Here is a 22,964-nt window from a genome sequence, read left to right on the forward strand (position 1 = left end):
CTATAAATGGAGTTTTAATGCACTTTATACTGTTCTTTTAGGTTATTTCAGTAAATTCGGACTTTCGATAAACCGGTCTCCCCATTAGTCCGGATTAAGGAGGTTTTACTGTATTTTGGAACAAATTGTATTGTTGGTCCAACATTTTTGTTTCTTAGTACCTCATTTCTTTCGTTTGTTTGGGGGGGTGTCGCTGTTGCTTAAATAGTTTGTAAGCAAACCAATGGGTGTATGTAACCAGTGGTGTAACAGTAATCATTTCATCCTCTCTGTTGGCGCTGTAAGCAAAATATCACAAACAAGGCAAGACAGAACAATCGGCATGCATAAATATCAGGGAAATAGGATAAGGTAAAACCTGTGGTGTATGCAACCATTTAATCAATAGTGTTGTGTTGGTTGCATACATCCACGGCGTTGTTCGACTGCACTGGACAATACTTGAAACTGAATTTTTTTATAGATAGCCGACTCAGTGGCTGCTGAGAGCTGTGAGTGATAGAGTCAAGATGTCTCTATAGAAGGATCCAAGTTCGTAACACGATCTGGGCATGGGTTCCTCTTTGGAATGACTCATCATCAATTTTCATCGTCAATGTCCCGATTATCCAAAAATGGACGGAAAGCTGCGGTAAATAACAAAAGTTATAGCAAATGTCATCACTCGTCATCGTCGTGGCGATTAGCGAAGAGTGGCAGAAAAGAGACACTTAACAACAAAAATGAAATCAAATCAAATCTCGTGCTTTCTAGTTTCATACAGTAAATATATAAACATCGATTGCTGTTGTTCTGTCCTTTAATGCAACAATATTAAGATATTTTCTGTTACATTTCCTGTATGATTTCTCTGATATCGTAGTGGCTAACGATGACTCATTGTAATCAATCGATTACAAGTAGAACCGACCTCTGTGGCGAAGTTGTTAGCGCAACGAGCTACGAGGCCTAGGGTCCCGGGTTTGAATTTCGGCCTGGGCATTGGTGTTCATTGGAAGTGTCCCTTCGTCAATTGTATCATATCATCACCCATCCCCATCTTTACTATTAGCAAAAAATGGCAAAGAAGCTAAGCAAAATAAACTAAATCAATCAACTAATCAAGATTGCTAATGGAGGCACATTGCACGGTGGTTCACGTACCATTTAAACTATAGATCTAGTTTTGATTAAAATATCTGAGCAAAAACTCTAACTACAAAACTGCAAACAAATGTTTACAGTTTCATAGTTAGAGAACCTCACATAAAATTACCAAAATCAATATTACTAGAACATCAACAATCATTATCAATTATATTCTCAGAATCAATGGCTCGTACTTCTAAAATCAAATTCCAAACTGACCTTAATCGAATCTGTAAATAGAGAAGAAAATCTAACTCCATTGTGCTAGTGCCTCACTAAGACCTTCTGTAAATATACTTCGCAGATGAGAGAGTCAAGCAGAGAGCAAATTGCTACCAGTGCAGAAAGAATGGTGCTATTTGGAGACAGCACTCTCTAATAATCTTCCATTCATACCGACCTTGACGAGTGCTTTATGGCTACCTATCATGCTAATTTGAGAAGAAAATGATTTGGTCCTGAAAATCCTTTAGGAATTCAGAAAATGTGTACAAAATGTCAATCTCTCACGAAACAATAATACACAGTAAAGCATCTTTGAGACCAAATTTCAGATTCGTGTATAAATGTGCAAGTTAAATAAAATATATTTGAGTCATCCTTCTACGACGCAGAAAAACTCTAGTATTCAGGTCATTTGGAGGGAACATTTTGTTAGCAATGTTGTGTCCTTGGTCACATCGACCCATTTCTGATACGGAAAAAGATAATTCTTCAGAAAACCCAGTGATGGACATGCAGTTTACAGTGAATTATTAATTTATGTCAATGTTAATTTCTTATATGATAATGATTCAAAATAAAATATGTAGTAAATCATCTTGCATAACATTCACACAGAAATTTTATTAAAAATATAAATGGATATGTGTAATTTCATATCAATTAAACTTTCCATACTCTTTGGTAAATGTTATTTTAAATTATTCACACATGATAACTCACGTTTTGTTAACACATGCAAAAGTGAATTCAACATGGGTCCTTTATCAGGTATCATTAACATTATGCACATGTCCTTTGAAATGCGGATAGTAATAACTTGGAATTTATCCTTCCAGTCTTCCGAGAGTGAGATCTCAAATCATTACCTGAGTACCGTAATAGAAAAGAAAGAACTTTTCCACTTTGACCAGCTAATCTTCTGGATTTACAAGTAAGTTGTGTAGAAATATGCACGATGATGTATGTCACCGGGTCATTACGTATCTGAATATTTGTTTGTGAGAAGTTGTCTGTAGTTGATCACATGTAATATAAAAAAAATAAAGGCATTTCACAGTGCCATAAAGTCTCGTATGATGGGAAGGGGTATTTGGAAGCAGGGCCCCACACATTTTCGAGGTCATGTAATTAATACCACACTCCTGTCGCCTTTATTCGCTAAGGATACCTCCAGGTAACGATTTTTTTAGGCTTGTTGAGCCCCAGAGCCGTTTTATGCAGGGACAAGTTTGGAAAAATTCCCAACTTAGGTCATCCACCCCGGGAATCGAACCTGGGTCTCCCGCATGGCAGTCAGACTCAGACGCTCTACCCACTAGACCACCGCGGCTCCGCACATGTAATAGATTGAACTGAATTTCCAATGATCTCACAATCAGTATGTCAAATTATGATGAATTTCTGTGTCAGAAAGGTATCAACTATTGATGCATCACCCTGTATGTAATTATCCTTTCATGGATACAGATTCTGTACTGGAACTTCTCACTATATAATACCAATTTTCTTCAAGGGTGTTTGGTGTAATATACTGAGGTCTTCACCCTTCAAATAAACCATTTACTTGTTCATATTTCACGTGATAACAACAATTCCTTTTCTTTCGCTTTTGCATTGTGTCGAAACTAGGCACACGAGGCAGTCGAACCAACCTCCGCGAGCAGACCCACGTGGGCAAATTGCCTTTCTTTGTGTGTTCAGAGTCCACACCGTTCAATATGGATTCCCTAATCTTCCGTTACCGTTCCGAACATTTTCTTTCTTCTTCTTCTTCCTTGTTTGCTTTCCGCTGCAGGGGAAAGACCCTGTGAACACCTGCTAAAAAAAGCACAGAAACTGGATTACAAGAGGTTTATGAGGAAAATCGATTGTTCTTTAGTTCAATCGAGTTTCTGCACGATACATCCGTTTCTTTAAGGTTGCTTACAAGGAAGGCTTTCTCGCAGATTAAACCATCCGATCTTTCTGTGCAGAGTAACAAGAAGCAAACAGTATTTTCATCGTTTCCCCTTGTATATAATCCAAAAAAGTCAAGGTTATGGACTAAATAATAGATTGATGATTCATTTGTTTCATTTTACTTCGCTTTTCTGCCACTTTAGGTTGATAAAGAATATGAGTGATGATTACATGAAATTTATGAAGGGACACTAACAGAGACCACCCATGCCACCTGGACCCGTGGCGTCGTAGCGCGCTGTGCTAACCACTTCACCATGGAGATCGGCTTATTGACGTAAATAAAATGTCAATCATGTGATTATTAATGATAAAAATAACTGATACATAGGTTCTACATACTTGTTAGTTAGCATTGATATCATGCCGTTTTGTTAAATCTTAAACATTCATTACCGTTCCAGACAGTGGTGGATTAACGACTTATAATGAACGAATTAGTTCAGTTTTTAGTTACTTCAGCACATAAGGCCAATTTGCACCCTTCAAAGTATTCGGGAAAAAATCCCCTTGTCTAAAATCATTACCTGATTGTTAAAAAGGGGTTTAAAGAGTCCCTTGAGAAGGGTTAAGGCGCCTGCGCAGGATATAAAAACACATTAAGAAGGTATGGAATTATTAAAAACTTTCTCAGAGACCAGGTTGTAAAAGCCCCTTGCTTCTACAAAATCTCTGTCATCATCTCCTAACAATCGATTAATATGTTGGTCCTATTTTTAGCTAGCATCTACAATATATATTGAATGTATTGCTGGTTTTATAGAAGGGGTGATGGGTTAATTAAATTCGTGAAATTTTCTGTTCTTCCTTATGTTAATAGAAGATATTTCTTTTCGATGTTATTGGAAAAAAATAGTAATCTCCCTCACCATGCACCATTATCCGTCCATTGTTCCAAAAAACTGTAAGTTTAGCAATTAGATATAGAAGATCTTGTAGATTTTCAATACTATTTAACATTTTAGTAGGAATATTGTTCCTCTTTTCCAGAATAAAATAAGCAAGAAGGGATCAGTTAAATGGCATGTAACAGGAGTTGGAGGTTGGTTCGACTGCCTCGTGTTCCTAGTTTTGACACAATGCAAAAGCGAAAGAAAAGGAATTGTTGCTATCACGTGAAATATGAACAAGTAGATTCATGAAAATTATTTTGTGAGGAACATAAGATTCATTGTCCACGTTGAACTAGCCTCTGATCACATTTGATAATCTTATGATATACATGGCTTTTTAACATAAAACGTTGCAGAAATTCTGTTTCAATATTTCATCCCTATAATAACTAGAATGTAGTCTGCTAAATTCTATGTGGAAAAAATATAAGTAAACATGATCCAGTGGAAGAAAAGGCTCCACAGCCTTAACTTCACCATGGAAAACAAGGCGAAATAAATAAAATAAATATAAATATTTTTAGTATTTTTCACTAGCAGAGCCGCTGTGGTATGACATCTCACTGCCACGTTGAGAGACCTGGAATCGATTTCCGAGTTGGGTATTTTCAGGTGGAAATTCTTCCACTAATATCCCTCTCTGGGATTCGCCTAGCTTCCAATAAGTGAGTACCTGTGGACAACCATGGAAAGTTAAAGACTGACAGAGCGTCGTGCTGATCACATCGCCTGCACACCTTACATGGGGTAGCTTTCCCTTTAGTCTTTATTTATTTTTATACTTGTACATATTTATGAGGAGGAGTAAAATTATGGAATATAAAATCATTACAAAGAAACTTCGTCAACTTTAAAGGAAGCCTGTCATTCTCTTTCCTATGTTTTCATGTCAATTTTGACTTCGATCTCTACCTTCTCATCCAGAACAGACAAACACAAATATCCATATCTTACTCAGGACCCGAACTCAGAACCGCTGCGCCTACTCTCTGCCCTGACTTCTCCGCCACTCTGCTACTAAAGCTGCTAGTTGTAGATTAGGAATATTGCCATTCAAAATATAATTATAATAATGTTCTAAATTATAGAACGTTTGTAACAGCAAATAAATAATAACTACACAATAACTGAATGTTATGGGGGGGTAGAACATTTGAGGAGGGTTCAAGCGAAATAGTAACTCCTTAAATACAACTCTAGTGTAAATTATATAATATGTTACAATATGTTGCAATTTCCTTATGCATATGTGTAAAGTAACTCCTAGAGCATTACTTATTTTTCTTCTTTTAGGAACTTACACAATATATACGAAGATATGGGTTTCAAAGTGTTGGTTGCAAAAGAAGCATTTGCTGTGTGGAGATCCGAAGATCCTGATTGGCTGCTTCACACTCACACGCGTACTCTATTGGTTCCTATTAGCAACAGTTGTCAAGGTACCTGCGTGGCCGTACGACAATTTAACTTTCTCCCCCCTCACCTTTTTCCCATTTCTCTCCAGTCCCCAAGCTCGGAGCGAAGCGTGTTTTCAATTTGGTCTCATTCACATCGGGCAACTTGGCAATTTTACCATCGCGGGATTCTCGGTTCGGTTGCGTCTCCGTTCGGTCTCCCAGTCAACTCTCTATCCCCTAAGAAACGAGAGAAAAGTTCTCCCGCTCTGAAATGGCTTTCGACGGCAAGTGAAATTATTTTTTATATATATATATTTCCTGTGGCACTTGTTGATCACCAGTTGTCGGGGCCTCAATGACTCCTTACGGACGAATGTTCCTGTCGCTCTGTCTTGTGCAATGTGCATTGCTGCAAATTCATTCCCTGAACGCGTTCTGGAGAGCGGGTCACGGTTCACCTTTCACTGGGGAACAAAGTTCGCAGTTTGGAGAAGATTCTGAAGAACGAATTCGTTTCCTTCCAGAGACCGAGGCATTGCTGGAGAGTGCTGTTCAATCCTTCGAAAATATAGTTAGTAAGTAAATGCTATTCGTGACCTACCCGAAACAAGGGAGTGTTTAACATAAATTCATTCTAATGTGCAGGGATTTCTTTATTTAGTTTCATTTAGCTTAAGTTGTGTGTGTGAGTGAGAGAGAAACAGAGAGAATGAAGTGGAATAGATTTACGAATAATGATAAATTGATAATATATTGTACTTATCTTATTTTGCATCACTTTTCTGCCATTTTTAGCTAATCGGGTCGATGAGGACGAGTGATGATTAGATGAAATTAACTAAGAGACATGCACAAACATTCAGCCCGGGATTCGAATCTGAAACTACGGTGTCAAAATCTGGAGTCGACCGCTCAATAGCCGACATTTTACTGAACAATTGGAAATAACAGACATTCAATGTAGAATATCATATAATTTACTCATTCTTCTCTTTCGAAAAATACATTGCATGCATAAAATGAATCCGTTATTCAGTAAGTACAATTCAATAACCATACAACGTACAATATACAAGGAAATGTTTTGAGTTTCAGTATTCGATACAAGTTATGATACAGTTAAAGTATCAAGTACAACGTACAACATATTCTATTTCTACTTCAAAAGCAAGTGCTTTTTCTCCGTAATTATCTTGAGCGACTCTTCAGCACTTTTTCTCATAAAATTAAAATTATTGCAATTTTTTTTTTTCAATTTTGCATTTATTTATAAGATCACATGGAAAGTTAGTGACCATTAATACAGCTTATTATTATTATTGAACTGCCGCTGAGAGCAGCAAATTTAAGAAGACATGTACAATTAATGCAACCACATAAATACTGTAGTGAAAGAACATTCCAGAAAATATTAACAAATACTGTATTATTCCTAATTACAATGTATTGATAACGACAACAAAAGCATTTTACATCGTGCTTGTAATACACACGTCCACGCGTTCCTTGCAAACTGTAATGATATTAATGTCACAATAGGGGTGACTTGCACCCATTTGTTCCTTTTACTGTATTTTATTAAATAATTATATCCTGGATTATACCCTAAAACTCGCAAGACAAAAAAAATGGTTTCTTGCTCACCATCTTGAAATGCCTTGACTGATTTTGTTCAAATACAACAGCAAACCAATTTCCCACCGTATCTATCAGCTGTAAAAAATTTAATTCAAAAGATTTAAAGTGATGGCAGTTATTATATTTTGTAGTTAAAATATTTTACAATTGCTCCCATTTTATTTAAAATGTTATCGCCAGGTCGGGTTCCATTAAATGACGCAAAATTAAAGTTCGACTCCTTGTACTCAGAAAGAATTTCGGAGACAATTGTATAGTACGGAATAGAGCACTCAATGTAGAGAAAATATTTTTTCTATCCTCCATATTGATCATCGTCAGATTTCACATAAATACAATAGCCTTCTTGCATTTTTTGGTATTTATCTACAGAAAGAAATCGTTCTGATCTACGGTAGTACATGATGGTGAGAAAGTGGTTGGGAGCTCAGATCCCACCAAGAGGAAAATAATAAAACTAAACCCACGTAAAGGCCCCATTCTCTGTAACAACCGACAAAATATTTCTAAAATTCCATTTACTATCACACTTCAAAACGTACTGGAACAGGTACATGCATTATTTTACAAACTATAATAAAGTTAATGTTATATGATAGTTCTTTTAACAACAACTACAAATTTATAGGAATATAGTACACTATCATTTCCTACCCTTATTCTATTGCAAGTTACACCAGGAAAATCGTATAATGCTGTACATTCGGTATATTGCGTTCATAATAAGAACGATATAACTTTGTGTCCTCACTTAGCTACTCATGAAAGCACTTTCACACACTCAGACGGTAATTTCCAATTTCAATTTGAAAGTGATTGAACTATGTTAATCAATGGAAGAAAGTAATAATACGCTCACAGACTATGAAAGTTTGGACTCTGTTTTCTTCGTACAGAAGGAAAATTTTAGGGCCTTGTCGGTGTTAATGCAAATTTTCGCGGTTGATAATGTCGTAGCTTTAAAAGTTCTGAAAAAAATGATCTGAAAGAACTGATTTGCCTGGATAGATATAGGGGTGAAAATCCCTGATCTTCATAGCGTTCTGGCTATCGTCCTTAATTATTATCGGTACCCTACCCTTAGTTCCAGGTTAGGATCTAAAACAACGCACTTCTAGCACAAGCACAATTATCCCCAACGCGCAACCGAAAGCCCAGGCATAAAACAGTGATTGAATGTGCACCAGTGATATAATTGATTGGTCATGCTTAAAACTTATATCTAACCTTGCAGTCCTATCCGTGTCCTGGAACCATTTTCCAATGAGACCAGACTCTCTTGCCCTGTAGATCAACGTGTTCACTCGATCCAGAAAAGGAGAATCTTTCTGAAGCACGAGAGATTTAATTATGTCCACGAGCTTCTCCTCGATTATGTGGTAATTTGGGAAGGAATGTGAAGACTGAAAATTTTCCATAACCAACAACGGAACGTGGTCTTCGCTGTCAGCCATGGCAACGCTTTTATTGAGTACCACTTCGGAAAAAAGCCCTGTAAAGTTAGTAACTGCTACGAAGTGTTTCCACAGTAAGTTTACATACGGGTAGGCGGATCCTTTCAACATGGAATTTATATACTTTCCACCTTTGACAACCATTTCTGTGTCTACAACTTCTTCCAGACTGTTTATCTGTTGATAATGCCTAGGCACGGTCAGGAAACTTATGAGTTTAGTCTTATACATGGTACTGATAACAAGAGCGAAATATATCCATGAAAACAACACAGGCCTCATGAAACCACGAGGTGGTTTGTCAACAGAAACTTGCAGAAGAACTGAAATCAAGATTGTCATAATTTCAAGGAAAGATCGTTTCTGCCTAGCTCTTGACATAACGAATGTTTGTAAGAATTTAAAACTAAATCCGACCACAGCAATTGCCATAATAATTAATACCCAGGAAGCGTGTTGAAATGGCAGATAAAAGGCCATCCATCGTGGTAATGGTTCTGCTTTTCGAACCACCAGCACATAGGAATCGAATGTTATCGGTGTAGCGAATTCCACCACTTGATATCTGTCGTAGTACATGATCACGTTGTCTAAGCCCATGTCAACTCTACTTTCAATTACATCGCCCAGAACGGAGGTCCATGTCGAATTTGGGAGTTCATATCCAGCATCGTAATCAACATTATCGTAAGTTACTAAATTTACGGGTGTGAAATTCATGTAGAATGCCAGAGCTTCAAACATCAACCCAAAGGTTCCTGAATAAGTAAACTTGTTATCGTCATCGTAGATGACTTTCAGTTCAGGTAACCAGTCCATGTGATGCTGAGAAACCTTGAAAGGATGACCATGAAGATTTCTAAACTTGCTTTCCTCAAAACCATCTTGACACTGAAGTTGTACATTCGTCATTTCTGTTTCCACCAACAGTGTCTTTTTCTGTTGACGAAATGGATTGTGGGTTGTTATGTATGCGCAATACTGAAGATCTAAGAGTTGAGTCTTACCCTTGCAAGTGCTTAGCGACAATATAGCAATGTTGTACAAGCCACTACTTGAAAACATACCGAGTATGGTATCGGTAACGAAATCAATGTCACCTACCGCATGTGTTAACACCACGAAATAATTCACACTCAAGAAACTGAGAAACGGTTTGCTAGTTCTATTTTGTAGGACTGTCAGTGTTCTTTCTACACAATCCTTGCTTTTCACTGGTAAAATAATTACCCTATTTCGGCCCATCATTGAAACTTCTTTGTTAACTTTCTCATCATTGGAAAAAAACATATCCTGTATAGTCAGTGATGGAATTATTAACTTTGTCTCAATGTACTGAAGCAATATTGTCACCAATTGATCATTGCTAGATTTCACCACTGTAAGAAGCTTGGTTTCTGGAAAACACCTTGAAAATATTATTTTTGCAGCAGTTCCTAACTTGCAACTTGCTTCTTCAGCTTTGTGTTCCCTTATTATTACCTCCTTCGCAAGAATTAAGTTCATACAATACATGAACGTGTAGAACAATGGCATAGTTCTTGATGTACACAAAAGTTGAATTCACGCTGTAAAGAAAAGAAACACCAAGTGAATCATAGTGAAAATATTTCGTGAAGTTCAGTATGAAGTTCAGGTAACATTAAACTAATAAAGTAAAAATCACTAGATAGGAGTGAGTTTATGTGGTGATACGTTACAGGAGCAGATAGAGCCTGGAATATTGCAGGCAGTGCTTGTGTACCCTTGTTTTAAGTAAGGGTAACTGAACCCAATATGGCCTACCTAAGGTTTGAATTGGTTTCTAGTGGTGTAAAAAGTGAGAAACATAAAACTAGTGGAAAGATTCAAAAGAGGGAACATTTCTGGACATTTACTGAAAATTGGAGACAAATCTAAATAGTAACATGTCTGCAGGGAAGATTTTATTAAAAAGTTACGTTTAGGCTATATATATTTTGTTTTTTCCACATCAAAATATGTAACAGAAATTGTAAAGAGAGTACAACTAGTATGTTGTTTTTATTGGTAGATAAGTATATTGATTGACTTACATTATATTTACATAATGACATATGAGATTTGCACAAAGAAATAACATTGTTTACAAACCAATAAACAAGGGAATGACATCTCACAATTTGCTACCAGAAGACCATGGATTACATATCAGTGATATGATATCACAGTCTAGGCAAATAAAAGGTCTCCTTTATTATCCTTAGTGTGTTCCACACACTCTACGTCAACATAAGAGTAACAAATGTCACATTTGCACATGTCTTTCCCCATATATTCCTCTGTAGGCCATATTGAGTACACCTTACATAGTTGTTATTTTTGTCCTTCGTTATAAACAATACTATAGATTAAAGTCTAAACTAAGTACATTGTTGTAAAGTACAAATTATGAGCTATCATAATATGTACTAGAGATATAAACACCTGTCATTTGAAAGTTTTAGTACGTACCTAATAACTTGACTATGCAATAGGTTGATTCATTTATATTGAGCCGGATTCAATGTGAGACTGTACTGCGCATGCGCAACGCATCGTCGTGAGATTGCCCCGAGGCAAGCAACAGTATCTTGTTAGTCACGCAATAGAGCAGTGTGGTCGAGCATAGTTTGATACCCGCGAAACACAACAGATTCTGGGAGGGGTACTTTGTTGCCCTTTCCGACGGCACGTTCATGGCGTCGCGCATCGTAGAAATGTGTAAAGTGCGTAATTTTCGTGTAGATCGTGCCACTGAGATTCGTATTATACGGAAATATGCGGCACAGAGTCCTGGGCCCACCACACCGACGCGAGCAGCTAGAAACCGGCTTCCCGTGAAGAGGATCCCGCCGCTATTGCATGTTGTTCGGCGTATGGCGACCTCCGAAAATCTCCCACACAGCGTGCGATGGCCAGCAAATGCCGCACATCGCAGGCGACAATCAACCAAGCCATTCTCAGGGATTTACGCCTCAAGGTCGTTCGCAAAAGCAGTGTGCACGCCCTGAAACCATGTCATGTGGCTGAGCAAAAAAGGAACTGAACGTCATCTAGTAGGTGATCGGTAGAAGTGGAACAGAAAAAATAAAATTTCTGCAATCCCCTTCTCTGACATCCCTGTCAAGAGTCCAGATGCCAGCGCAATGGACTATTGTGCTTTCGGACTCCTCAAGCGGCGCCTGTACCATCGTCGAGTCCGCACCGTCTCCGGCCTGTGGAAAGCCTCTAACGAGGAGTGGGATGCAATACACATGGTCCAGTGGTCCAGCTGAAACGCAGTCTAATGCAATGGAAACTCTGATTCCGGGCAATAGTCAGTGGTGGTGGCCTGCAGATCGAACACAACTGGTGGTGGAAACACTGCATTTCCTAGGTAGGTGGCACATTCGAATTCGGCTCAATATAAATGAATCAACCTTGTATTAGATCACGTAGAACATTAGTCCATTCCGTGGCCATAATTCCTGCAGAAATTTTGAGGTGGACGAGTTTTCTCTTTTGATCCTGTTAGGGCATGCGTAAAGAAAGGGAAAAATCTTGGGTAGACATCTGGCATACCGGACCCAAGTTTTCTAGAGGCCCATACATTTAAGATGGCCGCCCCTTCACGCTCCAACAAGAGAAATCGATCATATCTCCTTTTAAATTGGTTTTTAACAATTTTTCATAGAGATATATTTCGTTCAGAATTGAAAACGGAACAAAACACACTCTTACAGTCTTTCATAACTTGCACTGTTATGGAAATACTTATATTCAGTGAAAGAATTCCGTACCCTTTTCTGCAAGAATTCTAAGCAACATTTTACACTTTACTTGACACTCCGAAAGGGCAGAAAATTACTGCCTGTGGTATTTTGTTGATCCTACTATTGTGGCGCATAGCCTGTGTGACGATATACATCAAAGATGGCTGCCTCTGAAGACATTAACAAAGAAAATCGACCATGTCTCCTTATCTCCTTCAGGAGTCATTTTAACCATTTGGTGATGGAATGCTAGTGTGGGCAGACATCATGTTAAATGGACGTGAGAAGCTGCACCTCTTTGCTGGAGGTACTCTTACTGCTCAGAAGTACAGAGAGGAGGTACTCCAACAACATGTGCGACTTTTCAGAGGCGTAGTCGAGCCAGACTTAATCTTCAAGGATAATATTACATGTGCGCATCGAGCCAAATTGTTGGATGACTTTCTTGAAGATGAAGAAAACCGCATTGACTGGCCACCGAGGTCTCCAAGAATAAATACTGTAGTGCATTAAGGAGACGAGTTGCAGCCCGCCAACCTGCACCAAGGACATTTGCAGAGTTCCGCACAGCTCTTCATGGGGAATGGAACCAGCTGCCCGTACAGCTCTTGAACCACCTTGTACGCCGTTTCAAGTCTGTGTAGCTGTTAGGGGTGACCACGCCCCACACAAGCCTCTTTTTTCGTTAAGGGAGCGATCTTCAATGTTCTTATTTCTTGCACTTTTTGAATTCACGCTAAAAATATTATTAATTCATGTAACGTTTTGATTAATTTTCACTGTTTTGTTCAGTTCTGACACTTCATCAATAACACATTTTCTCATATCTTCGTCATGCTTAACTTTTGGGCACTACTGTAGTTACAAAAATTATAATAATATTTTTTCACTTGCTATTTATTAACAGATAATACCTCTGGAAAAATCTGATAAACGAATTCTAAATCAGGATATGGGCAGTATTTTATGCTCAGAACCTCCATGGCCATTTGGATTCCCAACGCCATGTACCTTCTCTTGACACATTGTCCAGCAAAACACCTAGTAATATACTTATGATTGCATGCCTAAAAATGAAGGCATCCTCCATACACATGTCTTCCCTTCATGCAAAAATCCAACGAACCTACAAATAGTCAAAATGACTCCTGAAGGAAATAAGAATACATGGTCGATTTTATTATTATTATTTATTATCTCAATAGGGTTACAATTAAGCCATACAACATTTCATTTAGAACAATATTAATACAAATAATGAGTTGATGCCCTATGTTGTAAAAAATATACAAAGGCTACATCTAAGGAAAATTAGATGAATTTCCATGAGTATACAGTATAAAGTGTTCTATAGTAGCAATGAAATAAAGAAAGTTTGAGAGTTATACACATTTAGAAGAAAGGAAAATGTAAGGGTGTGTGGGTTTGGATATAAGTCTGTATGAAATTAAAGTTCGAAGCACATGGATGAAAATTTTAAAACATATGTGTTTGGCGGGAATGGTGGTGGTGTGGAGGGGGGGGTGAAGCACTGAAAATAATGTTACTGGAGTTAGAATTTATAGGCGTGTGAACGTAGAAGACGACAGAACTGCGCTTTGCTGGTACTGAGTTTGACCTTCGTCGGGAGTGAATTCCAGGTTACAGCTGCTAGGTAATGTCTTCAGAGGCAGCCATCTTTGATGTATATCGTCACACAGGCCATGCGCCACAATAGTAGGATCAACAAAATATCACAAGCAGTAAATTTTTGCCCCTTTTATGCCGGAATGCCAAGTAAACTGTAAGATATTGCTTAGAATCCTTGCATAAAAGGGTACGGAATTCTTTCACTGGATATGCAAGATATGAAAGAAAAAAAACTGTAAGAATATTTTTAATTCCGTTTTCAGTTCTGTTCAAAATATGTCTCTATAAAAAAATGTCAAGAAACAATTTAAAAGGAGTTATGATCGTCTTCTTTTGTTGGTGCGTGAAGCGGTGGCCATCTTAAATTTATGGGTCTCTAGAAAACTTGGGCTCGGTATGCCAGATGTCTACTCAAGATTCTTCCCTTTCCTTAGGCATGCCCTAACAGGATCAAAAGACAAAACTCGTCCACCTTAAAATTTCTGCGGGACGTATGGCCAGGGACTGGATTAAATAGCAAGGTTCAGCAATTTCGCTTTTTGTCTAAAAGTTACTGTACTACAGGTACAGCCAACAGGTTCGATCACGTCATTCGGACAGTCTAAATTACTTACTAACGTCATTTGTTGAATTAACCAGGTAACTACTTGGGAACAGCAAATAGGCCATATTGGGTGCTATTGGGTTCAGGTTCCTTATCTAAAATTTTCTCAGAAATAATAATAATATCATTCAAGGAAGTTCAGAGCTTCGATTTCTAGTGGTCGTAGACATGTTCCAACTTTAGGCCCAGTAAAAATTATCCTTTATGTAACCACTATTACTTAACTGTCATTCTAAAAGAATCCCTTTCTAAACAGTTACAAATAATATTTCTTATGTAAATTAGTTGCAAATTTATTTATAACCATTATATTAATATATTATTCTCTACATGGTGTCCACTTCCTGTGTTTTGGTTATATTAGCGTACATTTTATATAAATGTTAATATTGCACATTTTTATGTATGTATAGCAAAAAGCCGATATATACAACTGTATTCGCCATACCAGATGTATAAACACACATATAAGCTAAAGCCAGTCACACCTGCAAACCATACTAATTTAATTTTTTAATGATTTTACGGTGCTAAAAGCTTTGGTCGACTTTCGAAGTTCCTGGGTTCGTGTACCGCCTTCGGCATTGTGTTCTTTGCGTGTCCTTTCATAAATTTTATCTAATAATCATTCATCCTCATCGTTGCGTTGAACCAATAGTGGAAGAAAATTTTTAGAAGACCAATATAAATACAGATATTTTGCAGACTATAAATCTCGTACCCGTTTTCAAGCCAACATCAATTAATACGTAGATTAATGAGATGAGATACGATAGTACTTCATGTACGGAAAGATAAATCTTTACGCATGTGCATATGTAGGGTTGTTTCGACCAGAGGAAGCTTATGAATTGTAACAAGAATGTTGGCAATTTCATCAATAAATAATTATCATACATGTGTATAATATTAAGAAAACTTACCTAACACTGTTTTATCAGCCAGGATACTTACATAAAAAATATCTTCAAATGAAAAACGCTGTATCTTTATTTTGAAACAAAGCAGATGCTGATCATATAACTCATTACACTATTTTACCTTCTCTTGGTAGAGATCTATTATGGACTGCCTCTCACTGAAAGAAATTAAGTAAAATAGCGAAGAGCAACTTTACATTTTATTGTAATAAGGTAATAGCCATTCTTGCTTTTCTCTTTAAGACAATATTTGCTAAAGGTGTCCGTTGGTCAATACCTATGTAGAATGTGAGTTACAATTTGTAAATGAATTCTTTGCATAATTTACGAGTTTCTCTAATGACATACGCTAACTTCATCTCTGAAATCTTGACAACTAGGTACAACACCTTTCTGAAGACAATTACTAGAAATTATATGAAAATTCTCAACAAAATAGTACCTCATTTTCGAAATTGAATTATGAAATTAATGCAAATTTTATATGTCAACTTTTTCATGCTGGACATGTTTCTTTTCTAATTGCTTACATGTCCATCAGATGTGACAGAGGTTAGTGACATAAACCGGGTGATGGATGATCAGATAAAATAAAGGACAGAGAAATTATTGGATGACTTTATATCAAGTTGATCAAAACACTTCTTATTCAGTAAAAAAAAAACTTTACATGTTTACAAATTACTTCTTGCCGTATGTTCCTTTTCCTATAACTCTTGTTGTCATAAATTTAGATTTATTTTATGTTGCTTTTCTACCTCTTAGGATAATCGTGACGATGAAAATGAATGATGAAATCTTGAAGTGGGTTATAGGATAAACACAATGATGCACATATACCTTAACCAGGATTCGAACCTGGAAGCTGTAGTTTCGTAGGACGTTTCGCTGATTACTCTGCAACGTAGGATATCTCCTTGTAGATACGAGATGCTTTACAGTTAATTCAGAGACCATGTTAAAAATGAATCTAAAAGAAAATACTGCAATGACTCAAATGAAAGAAATATCGCGGTAAAAATGTCGCATGAAGCATATCTGTGTACAGATTGACCAAGATATGAATGCTCCTGTGACACTACAATCGAATTTTGAACACAGGGTTCACAGGCACGAGAAAAGGGTAAGCGAGAGGAGAAAACAAATGACTGTGTACATTAGTTCGCGAGATTGCCGGAGGCATTCTTATCTTGGTTAACCTGTAAATCTCATTGGTCCCATACTTTTAGGGTGTAATGTAGAGTTGGAATTGGTCGAAAAGACGGCTTTTTTTAAAAGAAAAAAAAAAGTTTTTTCCGCGGCTCTTTTGGTTGGGCTCTTTTCGGCTTTTTTCACAAAATTGTCTCAAATCAATGGAAATACAGTATTTTTCCTGTTCCATGGTTTTCGTTTAACTCCCTACTGTAAAATACACTCATTTCTAAATATAAAATACAATTTACAATATGAAATTCGTAGCTAGACATAAACAGTGTTTTCAAGAATGTTTTTGAATAGGCGGTTTTTGCCGAGTGTTATCTTCATATTTCGGTAGGCTTATTAAATATATTTATGTAGTATAAACATATTCACATAACTAGAATAGTTTTGTATGTGTTTTTAATAGAACCTAATAGTTTGATATGATTTACAATGTTTGAATTTGTTATACGAACACGAACATGAAGCAAAAAACAAAATTCTGCTCTACCTTTTGAAAATCTAGTATCAAATCTCTTTACATTAAATTTTGTGTTCAGTAAAATATATATTTGTATTCTGGCTTTCCAGTACATCATGTATAATTTGGTTAAATGGCCGCTAAACCTGGTCACGGAGCAACTCTTGATGTATTTTGCTACTTGTTGCAGTGATTCTCAACCTTTGTGAGACCACAGCCCAGTAAATTTATTTCTTACAAGTCTATGGCCTGATCCCAACAATTTCACTCATAAATACATTTCAGATCTTTAAAGTTTATATGGAAATTAATATGCAACCCTAATTAATATTAATATATCAAGTATGGCATAATCATAGTTCAATTATATCTAGAAATTATATATGGACTGTCAAATATAAAATTAGATTTAAAAAATTAGTCGTCAACCCCTGGGTGCAACGGACCTTTTGCAGCCCGGAGGTTGAAAAACATTGGCACTAAAACTGAAGTAGAAGCAAATAAGACTGGGTGCAAATGGCGAAAAAATATCTATTAAAGAAATCTGGACTGGACCTACAGTTTGAAATGAGATCAGAAGCACTCTGCCTCCAGTGAGGATTGAACCTCAGACCTCTTCTTATTACAAGGCAACAGCATTATTTTATTCCACTCCAGGGTCATTCATGATTATACAGGTAAAAGGAACCTTCTATCAAAAGCCGGCCTTTTTCCATGAACAGTACTTGCAATGTGTTCTCTGTGATTTACGTGCTAAATTAAATATTAATCTCTGATGAAGTAGCTAACAATCTTGTTAAGTATAAAGAACATTCAGACTGAAGCAACACATGACATTGGGGGGTCTCATTTTGAAGTTTCATGAGCCCCTTCAGTCTGTAAGCAAGCATCCACCAAGTATGAACAAACGAGACCGAGGCACGCCAATGAAGGAGCTTTCAGACTGAAGTCACAGATGACAAGCGACACAGACTTCTTCAGTAGAAAGCAAAACGTTCACCGTGCATGCAAGAACAGCAGACCGAAGCACCACGATACACGCCATTGAGAAAACAGTATAGTCCGAGCAACATTCAAGTGACATGTTTAGCTCGTTGTCGTGCTTCAGTTCAAAAGGTTGAATGGATTACTTACGGTCTGCTTCCAAGTGACACATGTCACTTGTTGCTTCAGTCTGAAGTTCCCTGAGAAAACGGTAAAGGCCAAGTGACGAGCGACACTTGCAGTTTTTGTTGCTTCGGTTCGAAAGGTTACATTTTCTTCTAAGGGTTGGTTTCCAAGAGCCACGTGTCGCTTTCATCTCAAAGCTCTGTTAAACAGGATATAGTACAAAAATTCACGTAATACACTACAGTCCCGTTTAACCGAATTTGATGGGACCGATGGTGCTTCGGTTGAACGAAAATTCGGTTCAACCGGAATAAAGTTTTTTTGATATACAGTACGTACATTTGATTACGTACAGTATTTTGATATACAGTATCTTTGAATGCCTGAAAGAGCAACGGCCGGTGATAGAGGTTTTTAATTCTGGCTTGCTACAATTCTCTATTTAGAGGAGATTGATACGATATGTATTTCAGCGGGTAGGCATAAACAAAAAGCTTACAATAATACGTAGTCATTTAACTCATGAACATGAATTACAGTAATATTAAGGCTCTGGTACAAAACGCCGTACGACTAAAACAATAAAGTTTAATTCAGCTAGTGAAAAATAATTGATATTTTCTTTTGCTTAAGATTAGATGAACGCTTCTTAGCAGCTCGATCTCTGACATTTAATCAGAAGCAATTCAGCAGGGGAGGTTTCGTCTTGTTGTTTCATGTAAACCATGATGTCTTCAAACATTCTAGTGGCTTTTGTGTGATTTGGTTCTTTCTTTTCTTCAACGGACGGATCATTGTCGTCATCAGAGCTGAGCTCAGTTGTCTTGTGACTGGAACTGTTAGACCAAAACAAAGACAAAAGTGCTTCGTCGATGCTCCCGCGTAAAACACGGTCGCGCACGAGTAACGGCTTTTTTTTTTAGCGATTCGGTTAACCCGGAAATTCGGTTAATCGGGACTGTACGTACGTATGCTTCTGCATACGTGTTGTGAACAGTAAAGATTTTTAATTGTACCGAAACATCGAATATTTTGATATTAACATTTGTTTCATATTTTATGTCATCAACATTTAAATTGAGACACAAACATGTAAACATGGTTTAAGTCAATTTCATGGTCAGATGTGCTTATCAGGACTACATGTTTAGTTTTAACCCTAGTTTACCCGTGCCGTACGAGAAACATACTGGGGGGCAGTTCACATGCCCACACTTTTCTTTATCACTAAAATTTAAAAAAAACAAAAACATTTTATTATTGAATCACTGCTTCCTTTGCTGATTATATATGTGCGGTTATTTATTAATTATAATAATTACAAAAATTACTATCATAAATAAAAGATAATAACCAATTATTGCATGAGTGTCTCACATATTTTTATTATTCACTAAAACTCACAAAACCCATAATAATTTTTTATTAATGCTTTTTTGCTTGCAGAAGTGCGGTTGTTTATTAAATATAATAATTACCATCATTACCAACCAATTGTACACTTTCACTGGCATGAGTCTCTCGAATGAGACACATTCAAAGATGTCGCCTGATATGCGCACCAAGTGCATTTTGCCTCCTAATTACATTACATTTGTTTTTATGAACAAAAGTAATAAAGAAATATTGGTAACACCCTAGGAAACAATGTAATTTTATTTTCAAACAGTTGAAAAATCTAAAAAATAGATGTGGTGGGCCTGCAAGCCTCCCCCCCTCCACCCCTCGGTAAGCTAGGGTTAAAATTGTACCTGAACCATTATGCAGTATGTGTCCACTGGGATTGGCCAATATCTGTCTCTTGGCTGCTACATCATGTAAATTTATTTTAGCTAGTTGTAAAATATGTCACTACAAACAGGTGAACTCATAACAGTAACTTCAAGTGAAATAGGTTATCTGTAATTGGTAAAAAGCCATAATTTCCGTTTTTTTTTAAAAAAAAGAGCCGGCTTTTTTATCGGAAAAAACAGTCCATTCAAAAAAGCCGGCTCTAGTGTAATGTCTAACATTTCTACGACTATCTGAAAGCGCGACGATGGGGATGATTGGAACACCACAGCAGGGGTAGCATTAGAACCCGGGACCCTCGCTAACGAGATCATGACCCAGGCAATCGACGCTTCAGCCACCAAGGTGGCTCCAAGTACTGTATGAATTCCTGTGTTGCAGGTACATACCGTGACCGCGTTGAGCGTTGGCTGGCGCAGTTGGACAAGGAATTATGGGAAGTGAACCACGCCACTGCCCTCACTGCTTGGCAGCTGAGCACAGATTTGGGTTCCGAGAGCACGGAACGCGCACAGAAGTTGGGCCAGTGGCGGACCGCCTGGAGGAACGCGTGGTGCTCCAAGGCTGAGGACATCAGGAAAGAATGGCTCGAACCTCAGGCACTCAGGCAAATCTATCTTCTGTGTCGCGGTCCAAAATACACGCCTCATCAAGCCAGGTAAGTTATTGAATTTACTGATGGATTATAATGCACAGAACTTTAAGGTGGGATACATTCAGGTGATCTTGTAGACTTTTGGGACTTGATTTTGATTTGATGTTTGTTATTTAGCGTCGTTTTTCTGACACTTTTGGCTAATCGCGACTATGATGAAATTGATGAAGGGACATTCACGAACACCCATGCCCAGGCCGGGATTCCAATCATTATTATTATTGTCATTATTACTATCAATATCGCCATCATCACTACTACAAGCAATTACGATAGGAAAATATTAAGAAAAATTAATAATTGTTATCTTAATGTTTTCCTCTAGTATTTTTTTATAATAACAACAAATCGTTATGTGCCTCCATCGGGTATCGAACCTGGGATCCCCTTGATAACAAGGAGACGACGATACCACTATTTACACTGTTAGATGCCGTAAATTTTGCCTGTTAATATACCTACAATACGGGACGCGACCGTTTTTATTTAAATTTGAATATTTTATCACGCATAAAGATAGATAGTTATAAATTGTAGTTGTTGTGTGCACCATAAATATATATTATGAACCTGATGAAGGGACATTCACAAAGAACACCCATGTCTAGGGACCCCTAGCGTCATATTTTTTGAGTGTGTGAATTTTCGTGTGATATATATTGGAGACGGTGTGCAAATTTAATTATTTTGAAACGGGGAAATGAATTAATATGACTTTTATTATTATCGTAATCATCACTACTACAAATAATAACAACAAATCGTTGTTTTTCTCAAACTATTTTATACATTGTTAGATGCCGTAAAATTTGCCTGTTAATATACAATACGGGACGCGACCATTTTCTATTTAAATTTGAATAATTTATCATGCATAAAGATAGAAGTTGCGTACACCATAAATATATTTTTAAAAATTGAATTATTAAAATTATATTTATTAGATTTATTATACATATAATGGTCACTATTACTTTAAAAAACGGTCATAGCCATTTTAACGGTAGTTGGATGGCAGCGGAAGTTGACCGTTTTCGACCGTTATTTTTCTAGTAAACTTTTTACAGTGTAGCCGAGAATCTCGTGTATTGTTCATCCAATAAATATAATTTTGTTCAGCCTAAATATTGTTATACAGCACAATTAGATTTCTTTAATGGAACTAATATTTATATTCATTGAATATTCAGTCCAACTGTAGGTATCATTTTTTTAAAAAAAAGCTTTCACAACTCAATACTACTCGTAAAACCCCTACACCACCTTTTCATTTCAGCAAACGTACAGCCTAATGAGAGATAGGCTACACCACAAAAGCATTTGCTTTGCTTCCACAGTTCTCCACGAACTTTGACATTATATACATCCTAAACGAATCCTTAGAAACTCCCAAAGAAAATGAGCTTCAATGAACGTTTTCTTTCTAACCATTATCTGACCCGCTATCTCCACAGTAACGGCTGAAAATAGTAAAGAAAGCTACTGCTTGTCCTCGTTACACAGTTCGAAACGATAAAAATTTCGAGAAAATCCATTTTGGCGGAAGTTGATTGGTAGATAATGATCGACACAGGAAACGAAACCCAATTACTACTTGATTTTTCTCCCAATATCTACATCCAAATGCACATACCAGTTATGTTTCATTTCCGGTTTCGTGTACATATAATGGGTTGGTGTAGTGTTTTTTCATCGTGCCAAAAGTATTTTTATTTCATACTAATTTGAGATGAACATATCTGAATTGTTCGTTTTGCACCACTTGAACATATCTATGACTGTCTACCATCACCTAGGCAGTTTTTCCCCGTTTCCACGCCTGAAGAAATCAGCTGATTTGCGGTTAAAGACGTCGCCAAGCCAAATTTGAAGAGCATTTTGTTACCGAAGGAATTATCCTTGAATACTGGTGGATTGAGAACTGAAAAGGTGGAAATCCGAGGGCGGAAGATCGGTGCAGTAAGGAGGATGTGGACTAACCTTCCAACGAAGCACCTGGATAGTAGATTTTGTCATTCTAGCGGAGTGTAGGTGTGCATTATCGTGTTGCAGCAGCGCTTCATGCAGTCTTCCTGGCCTACTCGCTGATTTGTGTTGTTTTCACTTAAAGCGTGCAGTATCCTGAACCTTACCCTTGGAATGCAAATGT

General features: G+C 37.2%; 1 protein-coding gene across 1 annotated transcript in view; it reads left to right on the plus strand.

The window, feature by feature from the left end:
* The first annotated feature begins 5,957 nt into the window (after window positions 1-5,957).
* The window catches only part of LOC145985218 (angiotensin-converting enzyme-like), a 71,269-nt gene continuing 54,262 nt past the window's right edge, over window positions 5,958-22,964 (plus strand). The window contains exons 1-2 of the mRNA XM_083118970.1: window positions 5,958-6,177; window positions 20,542-20,818. Of these exons, the coding sequence (XP_082975096.1) occupies window positions 5,958-6,177; window positions 20,542-20,818 (497 nt within the window). The remainder of the gene's footprint in view (window positions 6,178-20,541; window positions 20,819-22,964) is intronic.

The sequence above is a fragment of the Lepisma saccharinum genome, chromosome 1 (genome assembly GCF_977018435.1).
Source record: "Lepisma saccharinum chromosome 1, izLepSacc3.1, whole genome shotgun sequence".
NCBI lineage: Eukaryota > Metazoa > Arthropoda > Insecta > Zygentoma > Lepismatidae > Lepisma > Lepisma saccharinum.